Source organism: Diadema antillarum, unplaced genomic scaffold (assembly GCF_040938485.1).
Source record: "Diadema antillarum isolate AM-2024a unplaced genomic scaffold, OU_Dant_1.0 seq00000821_RagTag, whole genome shotgun sequence".
NCBI classification, from domain to species: domain Eukaryota; kingdom Metazoa; phylum Echinodermata; class Echinoidea; order Diadematoida; family Diadematidae; genus Diadema; species Diadema antillarum.
The window spans coordinates 3397330-3413278 of record NW_027271698.1 but is presented as its reverse complement, the minus strand read 5'-3'; the positions used below and the strand labels follow the sequence as shown (position 1 = coordinate 3413278).

The 15949-nt window shown below is 38.1% G+C and overlaps 1 protein-coding gene across 1 annotated transcript; it reads left to right on the top strand.

Annotated features, from left to right (window-relative positions):
• Positions 1–4403: 4403 nt before the first annotated feature.
• On the top strand, positions 4404–14367 carry LOC139739890 (ribonuclease H2 subunit A-like). The gene is made up of 8 exons (XM_071650491.1): positions 4404–4599; positions 7699–7770; positions 8594–8720; positions 9911–9998; positions 11209–11346; positions 11845–11932; positions 12849–12972; positions 14189–14367. The coding sequence occupies exons 1-8, from the start codon at positions 4404–4406 to the stop codon at positions 14328–14330; spliced, it is 975 nt and encodes a 324-aa protein (XP_071506592.1). The 3' UTR covers positions 14331–14367.
• The last annotated feature ends 1582 nt before the right edge of the window (positions 14368–15949 follow it).

Below are 15949 nucleotides of genomic sequence, written 5' to 3'. Positions count from 1 at the left end.
GCATTTTAGTAACATTTGAGGTGTTATGGTAGCGATTCAAATTGAATCTCGCAGCTCTTCTCTGAACCATTTCCACTTTGTGGATGAGGTTCTTGGAAGATAGGTCCCAACGTTTTGTAAGCTGTGGCGTTGGTTTGTCTGTTTGCAAAATAACTCAAAAGTTGTGTCTACGGATTAAAATCAAACTTGCATAAAAGATCGATATTGACACAAAGAACACCTCATTCAATTTTGGTAGTGATCCGGGAATTTTTGTAGATTTTTTGAAGGGTTTTTCATCTTTTAGCATAAAATATAAGGTCCAGGAACTTGGGGTTCACGCTGGGCGTACTGGAGGTTTACGTACGCGCACTAAAGCGCGCGCTCTGCTCGGGCAAGGCGCCGTGCAATGACGCAAACAAAAGGCTTCTATTTTGGGAAATTGCATGCGTGTAAGGGTGGAAATGAGTTGTTGGCTTGGCGGAGGTATGTGCAATATTTTGATTATTATAATACGTGTACTTGCTATACTTTGTTTAGTGTTATGTTCCTTGTCCTTCAGTTATGTATACATATTTATTTTCCTTTACATGTGAAATTTTTATGGAGACTGTTGCAAAGATTTTTATGCCGTAGTGCATGACAATAAAGGATCTGAATCTGAATCTGAATCTGAATCTCCGAGTGCTTTTCTAGTTGTGATATTTTTCACAACACAGTTTTTCTCCTTCTGGTTATCAAGTCTGCCTCCTTCAATAAGCTGAAGATTCTTGCAGCTCTGACATCATGCACTGCTTCGTCCCTTCACAACATCGCATCCAACACACTGTACGACTTCTCGCTTCGCATTTCCCCCATTTCCACTTCTTTTGTTTATCTTTTTTTGCAAGTTTGAATGCAAAATATAAAACAATTAATGTACTTTGCGTAATTTCGAGTTTCTTGTTCAAACAATAGGCCTCGGTGCCTCCAAAAGAACTATTCCCTTCGGGACTGCGCCCCTCAGTGAAAACACTGTAGTTCTTTTGGAGTCACCTCTGCCCATAGTTTTAACCAGAAACGCTCAAAGAAAAGTAAATTTGTATACTGTAGCAGTTGCAGTTGCACACTGCATAAAGGAAACAGAAGATGATAAATGATGACGATCATTTTGATGATAGCTGTGATGATGACGGGAGGAGTTATGAAAACAGAGGAGAAGCGTCTACTCGAAAGTCATTTCTATATGTAGTTGTGTTTTGTTTTACACAGACAGCCATAATCTCCCTCGAGATGGTTGTTCGTCCCAATAGACAATATCAGAAAGAGAAAAAAGGAGAAAGAGATAACTGTAAACGAAGATATACGTACAATGTATATGTCATTGGCATACAGTGAAACTCACCCATATCAAATGCACCGGTAGAGGCGCGTGAAAGGTTACTTTGTATTTGTCTTGTTTTTGTTGTTGTTGTTTGGGGAAGGGGAGGGCATTTTTCGTTTGTTTTCATTTATGTGTGTACATGTGTGTGCACGCAGTGGCCGATTCAGATGGGGGCGCACTCCCACTTTATTTTTTTTTATAGTTAAGACAAAAGAAATAAAAAGAAAAAATGGAGGGGCGCGTGCGCGAATTCCTGGATCCCCCCCCCCGTGTGTGTGTGTGTGTGTGTGTGTGTGTGTGTGTGTGTGTGTGTGTGTGTATGCATGTGTGTCATTTCTTCTTTTGTTTTCTCTTTACCATGAGCAGAGCATGACAGAGCATGACATCGTCAACTTGCTCATTTGAATATTCAGGACTGGTCAAGAAACGTTTGTCAAAAAATGCGAAATTTTGAAATGTCATAACTTTCTTACTTCTTGTCTGATTTTTGTCATTTTTGTATCGTTCTGTAGGGAATATTTTCTCTTTCTTTTAAAGTTTATTTATTTTGGGGTGGATTTCCTCTTCACGTTGAGATCCAGTTTGCGATTAAAGCTGCTACAAAAACCCAAAGAAATATGAGAAATTTTAAATAATAACTTCAAGAATATTTCTTGTTATGTTACAAGTGAGTTATAACTGGAAGGTTTTATTTCTCTCTATCCGACGATGGACGTACGGCCTGCGGTCGAGCAGTGCCGTATCAGTGTGCCGTATAGACAAAAAGCGCCCTCACAAGGGAGATGCGCAATAGAAGTTCTGAAAAATTACAATTAAAGGACCAACTTGGGTTGTTGATAACTTCCGTCTTTTAACCCTGTGTGCTCCGAGTGTCGATTGGCACAAAAATGGTGTGGTGGTTTTAAAGTCAGACAACTAGGCCTACACCCCTCCCCCCCCCCAAGGGTGGTATAGTATTAGTTTAGGTGAGGATTCAACTTTTAACTTTTTTTTTTGCGAGATACTAATCTTATGGAAGCCACTTCGATTGTTAACGAGCATACAATTCTAAGAGGAATTCAAAGTTTATTTGATGAAAATTGGTTTTGAAATGGCTAAATAAAAGGTAGGTCCAACCATTTACTAGGATCACTTTGTTTTGGATATCTCAGCCTCCTCATTTAAAAAAAAAAAGAATGTTGGAAACCTGAAGCCCCATCTCAACCGCGTATATACCATCCCTTTAAGATCGACAAGCCATTGAGGACAAAATTATACCAGGACAATGTTTTCCAAAGTTGACATTTCACTACTTCTGAGCGACAATCCTTTCATCCTAAGTCAGTAGGGCTACTGTGAATAAAGAGAAAGACAAGGGAAATAAATGATGGCACGTGCTGTAGTCTTATCCCCTTTTTTCTTTTTTTTTCTTTCTTTTTCCCTTCGCAATTATTTTGATGTCAGTTGACATCGGTTCGTTTTATTTTGTTTTATATTGCTGTCTTGTGTATTTTCTGAGGGTCCCATATCGTACAAGCTCTGCTTCTTAGTGAGACCCTCCACTTCCATCCTCATCATTAGTTGACTTGTATTACACGCTTTATATATTTACAAAGATATAATTGCGTTTTTTCTTCATCTGCTTCTCATTTTCATATGTACTTTGTCAAATCACATTCTGCAATTATTACAAATATCCTGTACGTATGCAATGTATATAATTTCTTTGTTTATTTGATGGAAGTGAAAATAAATTTGAATCTTGAATCTTGAAATGTGAGTATCTCGATTTCATTCCATTCGCATTCTGCCTCAAGTGCCTTAGGTGCTCCTTCAGCTGAATACAAGTCCGTTTATTAATGACTGGGTGAAGTTAAATATATATATATATATATATATATATATATATATATATATATATGAAGAGTTTGTTCGCAAAAACTGATAAGTCCATTTTTGAAGATTTTGAAGTACGGTCTCTGTCATAACAAAATAATACCTTTCTAATGATATATTGGTCACTACATATAAAGGTACATTTTTGAAGTTATGGTCAAAAGAAGCAGAAATTTTCTTATTATTCTCTTTATTTTTCTTGACCTTTAATCGCAAAAATCTCCATTTGGCAAATATGGACTTATCGGTTTTTGCGAACAAACTCTTCATATATATATATATATATATATATATATATATATATATATATATATATATAAATATATACCTGCATATGATAATTTTACAGAGTAACCGAAATCATATTATTATTGTGTCACCAAAGCAAAACTATATAGCCCTAAGAAATTTGTCAGGCAGATCATTCTAAATCATGCAGTCAAATGAGTCTAACTTATGTCTAATGCAGTACCAGAGAGGAAAAAAAAAAAAACTGAACATAGGAAAGTGAAGAAGAAAAGGAAAATAAAGCTAAAAGAAGCAGGCAAAAAGAAAGAAAAGAAAAATCTGCAAATTCCAGCACTCTTCTACTATGCTTTTCAACGTTTATTACAATGAGAAAAGTGAAGTCAAACATGCAGAACAGTGAAAACAAATGATAACAGTCTGGCAAAAGAAAAAAAAATTGTGGAATGTTTAGTTAGTTAGTTTGCTTGTTTTGTTTTGTGTGTGTGTGTGTTTTTTTTTTTTTTTTGGCAGAACTTTTCAATAGGTCACTTTATTCATTAGGCCTACATCCATTACAAATTTCCCACCCAGTTTTCCAATCGGTTTTTTTTTTTTTTTTTTTTTTTGTCCCGAGCTCAAAAGGATTGCTGTGTTCAGCAACTATCACTTTGTTCCCTCACAAACCCATTTTCAAATCATGCTCTGTGAATATTTCCCCTGAATTTATGTCATCACAAGAAATTTGGCGAAGACTTGCATACTGCGTGAAGGCGAGAATGTCTCTTCACTTTTTGGCGCACGCGTTGGCGCAGTAGCGGCGTCATCGCTCGCCGCGTCTCGTCAGCTCTCAGCTCGAGATCTCATCAGTCGATATCAATGGAATAGTTTATAGGGGTAGATAGGTAGCGCGGGCGCGCGCGCGGCAATATCGAAATTATTGAAAATGTCAGATGTCAACATGGAGGAGAGCCAAGAAAATGGGATGGAATCTCCTGAAAGCATCGAAGATCAAGAGAAAATGGCGCAGATTGATCTGACGGAATTCGAGAAGAATAGCAGTTTCAACACCTTTGTCGAATCAACCATCCCGCAAATCTGCAAAGACGAGCCATGCTGCTTTGGGATTGACGAAGCTGGAAGGGGCCCAGTGCTTGGTAAGTCGAATGTCTATGACAGCTGCCCAATACTTCAGTCCCGTCTATAGCAGTAGGTGCAGGTATAATAGGTGGTGGCTGTGACAAGCCACCACTTACACCAGGTTTGAATTTATTAAATAAATTTATACACGTACTGTATAGATTTATGAAAGGAAAATAGTGCGAATAACAATGATGATGAATAGGAGCTAGCTTCTGTGCAGCTGTCTTATCGAGTATGATGTAATTATGACAGAGACAGAGCTCGAGCCAGCTACAAGTACAATTGTGTAGCGCTAGGCACTGACCGAAAGATCGGTCTGTATCTGTCTGTCGGGGAATGTTCCGCGGAGACTGCGTCTGGCTTCATGGATCCCCTCCGTATACAGACCGAAGTCAATGATCCCAGCTCCTGTGTGGAGCAACGCGCACAGATCAAACGTTACGATAAACCAAATTTCATACAGCTTTTTTACATTCGAACAAGTTTGACATGACATGACACATTATGCAGCAATATTTGGGGTTAATTTCTCACATTGTGCAATCGAAATACAGTAACTCGGTTATAATACAGAAATTTTATCCATATCGCAACATCGCCGTTCGCTAGCAGTAAGTCGCCATTTTGAATCTGTAAACCAATCACATGTGAGGTACGTGTTTAGTAAAAAAAAAACATGTAGAAACTACCTCGCATGTGATTGGCTAATAGATTCATACTGTATGTTTCTGCAGTTTGAACGTGACGACGCGACGGGCTGGTTGATGTGTGTTTTACGTTGAAAATTCTACCGAAATGTTGGATTATTCATTAATCTGGTGAGTGTAGAGTAAAATATCCCGTTTGCAGCAGTTTAAGCATTGTTAAGGGTTTTTCCAACTTGTAAACAAATCAGGCAAATTATTTTCAAGCATTTCGTATATCATAGACAAGATTATTCATTAACGCAATTGTTTTCATGAAAGAAATTTATCATTGACCAACGCAGTTTTCATGATTTACCAGGGCAAAACCCGGCACAATTTTCGCCGATAAGGGCGATATGCAACATAGTATTTCTTCTTGCGGCACGATGTACAATCCCTACGCAATACGCGCGTGCTCCGCAATCTTTAGCTGAACGCCTTCACATGTCTCGCGAACATTGCGTAAGCGCCAATTCCCATTGCGAAAGCACGTGAAAATAGCGGGCGCACATGCATTGGCCGCAAACAAGATCGCAATTCTGGCGGTTTTGTTGATGTCTTTCTCGTGTTTTTCTGAATTTTTTCGATGGTAACATCCACTTTCCGAACAAAAATGGCGGCCCACATCGGCTCGCGAAAGTTCGATTTAATGTGAGGATATGTTTTCAAAATCCATGAGCATTGGGAAAACGACAAAAAAATCAAGTTTCTTGGACCATTATTTCTTAATTGTTATGTTAAGAAGTACCGAAAATCTTATTTTGGATGCGATATGTTGTCATTTAGGTGAGAAAATTTCACTTTCGTCAGAGATCGTGCCCATTTTATCGGTTGGTTTTTGTTGATTGTTAGTGTGTTGTGTAGTGTGCATGTAACAGTGCAATGCTGTGTTTAGCTGTATATTACCGTGTATGTTGTACCTGCCGCGAACGGCTGCATGGCCGCTTACTGACGCAGTTACTCTAGTCTATTCTTGAATAGTTGATTTAACTATACAAGCTTAAATTTGCCGACCTAGGGCCGTGAATTAGACGCAATCGAGAAGGGTGAGGTACCTCACCCAATTTTCCATAGAGACAGTGGTTAAGAATATCCACACAGCAATGGGTACTGGTACCTTCCGTCTGTCTACGGAGGACAGCGTTAATGGCAAAATATAAAAGAGTCCTCCGGACAGACGGATCTTTCTGTCTACGCTAGGCAGAGCTTGAGGAGGCATTCTGCCATGCCCATGCCATGGCATGAATGATCAATTGTAAAATTTAGTTGTGCTGATCACTGATAGGGCCTAAGTGGTATATGTGCTGATTTTTTTTTTTTAATTGAAATTCAAAACCTTTCGTTCATGGTTATGCAAGCCGTCCATTTAATTGAATTATATAGTCTATACAAGTAGATCTACTGGTATACTAAATGCCCTCCAAAATTAGACCGCCTGATATATGTAGAAACCTATATGTGCTTTTGAGCATGGGCAAACCATGGCCATGGGCATGTGCATGGCATGGGGTACGATACGGGAGGTCGAACCTTGGTGCTGGTGCCGATACTTCAACCACTTCAGTTTTATGAAAGCTGGAAGCTTGAGGTAGGTTATATAATGCTGCCAGTCTCTGATGCTATTTTAGCCTCTTACTTTCTTTTTTTTTCTGACATAATATACAGGGCTTAACCCTACTATTTTAAAAACTTTTTTTCACTGTAGCTCTGATGGGCTGTTTGGGCCACTGAAATCTTCAAATCTGACATTTTAGTGGCCCAGAGAGAAATCTAGTGTCCCGAAATAAACTGAAACCTGCCATCCAGTTTTAATCTCAATTACCGGTACCTGATTGAGCCTCCAAAAGATACATGTAGCTTCTTTTTTTTTTTTTTTTTTTTTTGGAAATTTGGTGACCAGACATCAAATTTTAATGGCCCCAGGCCACCACTAATGTTGAGCCCTGCATGTAAAAACGGTATGATGACAAAAGTCACAAGTACAACATAGATAAATTTCATATTTTATCATTTTATTGTTCATACAAATATAACGTTCAGGAAACTAAAACCTGCAGGATGTATGGCATGCCTCTGTATTTTGCCCTTTTTAGACGGCATGCTGAGTTCTATATCCAGATGATCAGATATAAAACAACCAATGCTGTTAATCCTGTTTTAAAACATCTTCACAAACTCATGAAGTCATGCACTGAATTTTCTTTGAAGAATTGACTGTCACAAAGTGGTATGCTGTTGTTTAGACTCCTTCACACATAAGAAGATATTGTCATAAGATTAGCCAATTTTCAATTACATCGCTCTCATTGGGTTTATGTTTTAGATTTTGTGTTTTTCTTTCAGTGCACCTATGTTTGCTTCATTCTGGCCTCCTCTGATGTTTGTATTTGTTTTGTTTTTTTTCTCCTGATCTATGATCTTATTCAGGGCCAATGGTATATGGAACCAGCTTTTGTCCTGTGTCATGGAAGAAGGAGCTCGGAGAGCTGGGTTTTGCAGGTAAACTATCAGCTGTGATCTATCCTACCAAGTAGTTACGCTACCAAGAATGTTTACAAATACTGTAAAAGAGGATGTTTTCGCGCGAGTAATTTTTCGTGCTCTACCAAGTGAGATGAATTTTGCGTGTTTTTAATTCTGCGGAATGAAGACATTACATAGAGGTACACTGTATATATAGCAGGCAAATATTTGCATGCCTTTGTTTTCGTGCTAGTTATTGGTAGCACGAAATGCACAAAGATTTCCTCCTTTACAAACGTATGCCATTGTTTTACATTGGATTGCCAGTCAGACAGTGCTACAATAGATTATTTCTGTTGGTCCATTCTTATCCCTGTAAGCCAGAGTTGTAAATATATATGCAAGCTTTATGTGTGCAAATCTGCAGGTTGGAGACCATAATATGCAAGAATCAGATCAAACTTTTGACTATTTTTGTAAACTCATATCTGGATTAGGACTGACAGGTTACTGTTCTGTGAAAATGTTATAAATTTCCAGGTAGGATGAGTTTTCTTCTAGACATGTAGATGCACATATATGGCTTGTGTTAGATGTCTGAACATTGAAGAATGTAAACTGTGATTGACGGTAAGTGCAAGTACCAAGTCATTCTCAAGCTCTAAACATGGATGGCTGAATTCTCTGTCTAGATCTGCTTCTTTAGGATGATCTCCAGCTGGCTGTGTTCAGATCAATCTTGCATTGATTACTGAAACCAAATGTCCCACATGTCCAGTGAGAAACAAGCATTCTTGGTTCCTGCTTGAAGCTTATATGTGTTTCCTTTTCTCTTCTTAACAAATTCTTGTTAATAAAGATTCAAAGACCTTGAATGAAGAGCAGCGAGAAGCCCTCATGAAGAAGATTCAGGACTCCAGCGACAAAATGGGTTACAAGATTGAAATCCTGTCTCCAAACTATATTGCCAACTCTATGCTAAGGAGGTAAATTGATCTCGTGACACTTAAAGCAAAATCCATTGTCTTAGTCCCATGCGACCGAATATTTATTACCAGTAGTACATTTGTTATCATAGTGAGCTGTGTGTTAGAGATATTGGTGCAGTGTTGCGTTTTTTGCATGTTTGTCATAAGTCTTAATCAGATTGTCTTTTAGATTGCTGTATATTGCATCATAATACAAAACTGGAGAAGCATTACCTTACGCGAGACTGACTTTTAGATATGTAACACTTGACTAAGGCAATGCTCCATAATATTCTGTCAAGTGTTAGAATCAGTGTACAATGTACACATGCACCAATAACTTGTAGACCACAGAGTGTATTCCTGATTCAACTTATTGAATGGAAAGGATGAATGTGGTACTAATGATTTAATGCATGTTTTGAAAAAGGCTTGTGTCAGGGGAATTTTAGTTGTTTTGTCAACAGCAATAATTCATTATGTAGTGGAAGTGGTCTGTAATAAGACTGACACTAAGATGCCTAACATTACAGTAGGAATTGCAAGATATTGCACAGATTTGTGTATCATACATATTTCATATCATAAGACACTGATCAGTTTACCTATATTCAGTAGAGATTATTGCACCTCATACTCATATATAATCCACAAAATATGCCTTGCAATAGATGGAAGAGATATTATTCAATGTACCGTATGTCTCCCAGAAAATTACAACAGGACCCTCCACAATGATATCTTTAAAACTAGTGAATCAATCCAAATGCAATTTCAGGGTATGAAACTATAACTCACATCTTACAGAAAACCCCATCCGATTTGCTACAGTGATCAAAGAGAAATGAGAAATTTTGTAAAGCATGTCAGGAATCCCTTCCCTTCAAGCTCTGTCCATTGTGTTCACACATTAATATGCAGTTCCAAGAGCATCCAAGTGCTTAACTTGGAAGAATAAGACCCATGACATGCTTCACAACAATCCACATTTCTCTGTGACCACTTAACCAGATTGAATGGGGTTTTCTGCTAAATAGAGCTAAGATATTATATCTTAAGACCCTGAAGTAGCATTTAGACAGTTAAATCTCATTGGGAGTTATCAATGCAAAATCTGATTGTAATTTTTTTTGACATACTGTATAATCATGTTTTGTGTGATAGATGTGCAAAGTTAATGGTATGCCATTTGTGTGAAATTTTCCTAGAACCAAGTACAGCCTGAATGCTGTGTCCATGGACTCTGCCATCGGTCTTCTTCGAAGGGCACTGGCGGATGGAGTAATGGTCAAGGAGGTAGGAGCATAAAAGCATCTCACATACTGCCATCGACATGAAAACTTTGTTGAGTGCCTGCAACATCATTCAGCAATATTTCAGTAGTCATTCAGTCTAAATGCCTGGTGACCCAGTAAAATTCAGAGATAGAACAGTTACCTCACCATATTTAATATTTCTGTTTTGACTTGTTTGTCCATGAAACATTATGGACAATGAAATGGACAATGAGAAATATTAGAATAGAGCTTTGAGTTACATTGACCACAGTTGTGAATACATACACATCACTCCAAAATATTCTAACATTGACAGATGCACAACGGCATAAAATGAGGTTGCTAGGAATGCCTCTGTTGTGACATATGTGCTCAATTATTTTTATTTAATTTTTTTGAACATAAGAAATTCCTGTGACATTTAGTTGGTAAACCTCTGACTATTTAAGAATGAGATTCTTAATTTAAAACCTGCCCTGTTTTGTCCTCAATGTTCCATGTTCACTCTGGTGCAGTTCTTAATATTAACCAATTGAAGACTGGGTCCTAAGTGTACTTCGGTAGGTGTCTATGGGAAATGTGTGATATAACATAATCAGCTCACCTCAGTGGCTTAATGCGCAGTTTGCCATGCAGAGGTCTGTAATAATAACAATAATAATAATAATATTAATTATAATGATACTACTACTACTACTACTACTACTACTACTAATACTAATAATAATGATAATAATACTACTACTAATAATGATACTAATAATGATATTAATGATACTAATAATAATACTAATGATAATAATAATAAAGATAATAATAATAATAATAATAATAGTAATAATGATAATTATTATTATTATTAACATTATTATTATTATTATTATTATTATTATAAGGTCTTATTTACCCAGGGTAGCCTCTTCAGTGTTGCCACTGCTCTACCACAGGGCCCTGCCATTATTATTACCCTAGCGTTGCCAGGTACCCATTTATGCACCTGGATCGAGCGGGACATGGTGGGTAAAAACATTTTGTCCAAGGACGTAAGCACTGGGCGGGATTCGAACTTGGGTCCTCTGATCGGGAGTCTTATCCACTATGCCACAGCGCCTGTAAAGGAAGGGCTGTAGGGAAGAGCAATTCTATTTCTTAGTAAGTAGGGCACCCTGGGTGACAAGATGATATCATTTTAATTCATGCGGTTCCTTTTACAATCCCCATTGTGACAGGTCTTTGTGGATACTGTTGGAGATGCAAGCAAGTACCAGGCTAAGCTACAGGCTCTCTTCCCAGACATAGAAATCACTGTCACGCCCAAGGCCGACGCAAAGTTTCCCATTGTCAGTGCTGCCAGTATATGTGCAAAGGTACCTCAGCTCCTTTTCCATTTTCTGTCACTCTGTACATTCAATTTGACACATTAAGTGCACTCTGGCATCTGCATTGCTGGGCTCAGCTGTTCCAATTTTTTAACTGATGGAGTTGCAGAAATAAATTCTGGCTTCTATTTAAACAATTTACTCTTGTCAGAAAGATCACTGTTTAGAAGTCTCATTAAGACAAAGTAAGTTTTCTTGCCCTAACATCAGAGTGTCATAGCATTTCATCGGGTTTTTGTTTTTATTTGTTTTTGTTTTTACTTCAGGGAGAAAAAATCCTTGCAATAGCTCTAATCAGAGACATGCTACACACATTCAATTTTCAGTGTGTTTAACAAACCTTTACCCACTCATGACAAATAAGAAATATTTGTAAAGCTGAATCTCCTTGAGAATCTATCCATATGGAATTAGTAACATTACTCCAAAACCAGTGAGATTACTCTTGCTATCGTGATTGATTTAACTGTCCTTTATTTTTGCCAGGTGACCAGGGACAGAGTGATTCATGGCTGGGCGTTCATCGAAGGCAGTGTGGTCAAATCCGACAACTACGGCAGCGGGTACCCATCAGGTGACCAGGCAAAATTAGATCTATCTGGAAAGATTTCAAAAGAGAAAACAAGTCTGATGTTACTGGACCCTGCTACCGTGCACTGCCGTTGTAATGAGCATGGTTATAATGAAATTCCGGTTACAACAAAGTAAAAATTCAGGCTGTAACCTTATCCGCTCTATGTATTTTTATTGTTTATTTGTTCGGCTATAAGAAAATTTTGATATAACGAAAGAAAACTGCCGGTCCCGAGGACTTGACTATAACGGGAGTCCACTGTATATCTCCACTGAAAATGTACTTTTAAAGGGTCTTGATTAGTGCCAGGATGTTTTATGTGGATGTACAGTGGACTCCTGTTATAACGAAGTCCTTGGGACCTGCAGTTTTCTTTCGTTATATCAAAATTTTGTAATAACATAACAAATAAACAATAAAGATACATAGAGTGGATAACATTGCAGCCTGAATATTTACTTCATTATAACCGGAATTTTGTTATAACCATGTTTGTTATGAATGGGAGTGCACAGTAGTGCATATTGAATTTTGTTGCAGTTGTTCAGACTGGCTCCACTGGTACATCACTTCGTATACTGTAGCTTCTTGATCATATTCTTTTTACAGCATTGCTGTCCTTAAAATTTGCACAGAAACAGATACCCTGTGATGATATAAGAAGTGCCTGCAACCTTTCATATGTAAGTTCAAGTAATTCAAATCCAAGTCCCTTCTGGGAAAAACTATATTACTTGTGATAAGTTTACTTCTTAATCTAATCTGACTCTCCAAAATGTTTTGTCAGATTTTAGTGGAAATAAAAAAGACATTTTGTGCAGTGTCACTTCACCTTGAATTACCAAAATCTGTACTGTTGATTTGAAAGGTATGATATATCTAATGCTTTTGAATTTGTCTGTATTCTCACTTGTAGATCCTTCAACCAAGAAATGGCTAGTCGACAATGTTGACCCCGTCTTCGGATTCCCTCAGTTTGTTCGATTCAGCTGGTCCACAGCGGCCTTAATACTGGATGACCACGCTTTCCCTGTACAGTGGTGAGTTGTTGCCAGCAAAATCTGGACAATGAGAAGATTTGAATGCTAGCAAACTTTATAAACGTGTGTGTTTTTGCTACTACAAACCAAACTGGGTTATACTGTGTTACTTTGCAGGATGTTCAAATAAATTCTCACTTGATTGACTAGTCTCAGGGAATGAGCTGATAGCATCTGTTTGAAGAAGAAGAAACATACATCTTCCTTTTTCATATACTGTGTAGAGGTATGAAATAGTATGGACATGAGATTGACTTTGAAGAAAAGTTGAATGATGATTACTGCTTACATGGGGGAACCTTATAATGAGCTGCGTGGAACCACCCAAATGTCCTTGTTATCATGAATCTCACTCTATCCAACCTCCTCATAGCGAGGCTCTCCTGTATTAGTCTCAAGGATGTGTTGCTATATGACAGTGGGCAAAGCATGTACATTTAGAAGGTGCTGAATGCCTGGTACTGTAAAACCAGAAATGTTCACATACAAGAATTTTTCTGAAAAGGGTTGGCTACACAGATGGACTTAATGCCAGTTGCCAATTCACAAAAATTTAGTGCGATGAAAAAGGCTGTTGGCTTCAATTTTAAAAATTTTCATGCTGCAAATGTTTCTAGTTTTACAGTATGGCAACTTTTACAGTATGGCAACTGTTTTATGCTGACCTTTTTTTTTTTAATTTATCTTTCTTGTGTAGAATTTCAGCTGATTAATGCTACAAAGAATTGTTGTAAGGCCAAGAAAAAAAAAATGGTTTTACTGGCGTAACGTGACCGACCCTAGAAATGTCACAGACCCTAGAGATTTCAACAAAAAATCTTCGCTATCGCTTTCACGATAGCACAATATTTTGCTATCAACAGTGCAATTGTTATCGCTTCTGCGCAGTCGCCATCTTTTCTCATTTGAGTTTCACACCTTTTATCTTTTTGAAATTTTTATTGTGATTTATCCTTTTGTTTTTATTTAATCTGTGTGTGTAGTAGCATGATTTTTTTTTCATAACATGCGGTTGTTTTCTCAAGTTTTTTTTTTTTTTTTGTACTTCACCATATGGAGTCGTACAGTGTTTACTTCACTGCAAAGCGTTGCAGTAAAAAAGAAAAAGAATTGTCCTTCCGACCCTATTTTCATATGGCTGTTATGCCAATACAACTTTTTTTTTGCATAATTTGATGCCTTGTGCTGTGATTTACCTTGTGCTGTGATTTACCAGGGAGGATGATGATGAAGAGGATGAGGTGGCAAAGGGCTCGGCGTCTCTCCTTTCTTTCTTCGCCCCAAAGAAGGCCGATCCCAGAGAGAAGAAGCACCAATTCTTCAACGAGCGCAACCTGACGCAGGTCACTACCCTGTGAGGGACCGGGTTGCCGGGCTGGTCCAGGGACTAGTGATGGTTGTGGTGCCCATGGAGGGGAATATGTGCCTTCCTGGAGATGTATACCCCATTCATACAGGGCATTTAGAGCTCTCCAGGAGCATTCCTGAAGCTCTCTAAACTCTGTATGAACAGACAATTGGGTCCTGGAGTGCTCTAGAGTTAAGCCCCTCTCAAGGCTAGGTTCAGGAGCACTCCTTAAGCTCTCTAAGACCTAATGGGCATTAATTTGTAGAACACTCCAGAAGTGGTATGTGGTGCACGCTGTACATGCAGTTTACACGTTAGAAGTTTCTGCACCCCCGATGTTCACCGTGACGTTTATGCCCTTCTCAGCCACTTTGTGTGTGGTCTCGGCAAGCGAAGATTCTCTATATGAACAAACTCAGAGGGGCGTAAGTCAAAGCACTTCAGCAATGTTCCTGGGCCCAACTTTGTGTATAAATGGGGTATGTGATGTTAATCATAATGATGTAGTGACAAGTAAGTCACAATGGTCCTACATATTGGAGAGGTCTGTCCGTACTTGTCTCTGCCATAGTGGTAAACTCATCAATTTTTCTTGCATGAACATTCTTCACACTGCTGGACTTTCAACAAACATGGGACTAACTGTATGTGAGGCCTACATGTATAAAAAGTCTGTGAACAGAAGTACATGCCTGCTTCATTACCAAGTGATAGCAACAGGAAGAAAGCAAAGATTGCTAATGTGACTGTGATCATAGTTATAACTTGTTGCTGTCTTCCACATGTACCGGTATATGACAATGCAGATGATATGTTATGTCAGGGTATGCAAACATCATTTTGTGCCTTACAGTGTGCATCTGTGTTCTGTGTGATGTACATGTACTTTCTTTCTTTGTTTTTCAGTGTGAAAAAGAAAATAATGGACATGATGACTTTCAAACCCCAAGCTCAAAGTATGCAACTAGTTTGCTGTACTTTACTAGCCCTTTGGCATTACTTCATGTGTTACGAGATATTCACTTTAGCTTGCTATCTGTCACTACAGGAGAAGTCACTTAGGAGGACCTAAATTATGACAATCACCTTCTTCTATGAGATTTCTCAGTATATCAGGGTACAAAAACATTGCAATATAAGGAAATGGGACCTGCAAAGTTACCTTGTGGTAAGGTTGTTTTTTTTTTATATCCAACTACTCTATAACACTGTACTTTCCATCATTTATCCTGTTCCATACTGAATTCTTAAATCCCTGTAGATTTAACACACAGGTAACCAGGTTCCTGTATGGAAAGGGTTAAGTCCATCATTTCTAGTGCTATACTTATACTATACTTTTGACCCACTGCCTCCTTTTCTATCCCATGTGAATGTCACATCATTACCTGCACAGCATGAGGTATTAACATGTCTTGTTCAATCATTTGCTCACATGCAAGGTTATTTTTCTCATCCGTGTTTACAGGACGTAAATCAGCACATATATGTAAGGTTGATCAGTTCTTTAAATTACAAATGTTTTGTGTAGAAGTTGATAAAAATTCACAGCATATTCTCTAGCACTGATATGAACCCTATTAAATGTGGTTTGGCTATGTGTCACAAAAATCTTGTTTATTCAATTCC

Bases quoted from the DNA above. Each gene is read 5' to 3' on its own strand.
- LOC139739890 (XM_071650491.1), top strand. From the start codon at position 4,404: ATGGAGGAGAGCCAAGAAAATGGGATGGAATCTCCTGAAAGCATCGAA. The intron at 4,600-7,698 runs GTAAGTCGAATG...GATCTTATTCAG, and splicing joins TGGAAGGGGCCCAGTGCTTG to GGCCAATGGTATATGGAACC. The intron at 12,973-14,188 runs GTGAGTTGTTGC...GTGATTTACCAG, and splicing joins CACGCTTTCCCTGTACAGTG to GGAGGATGATGATGAAGAGG.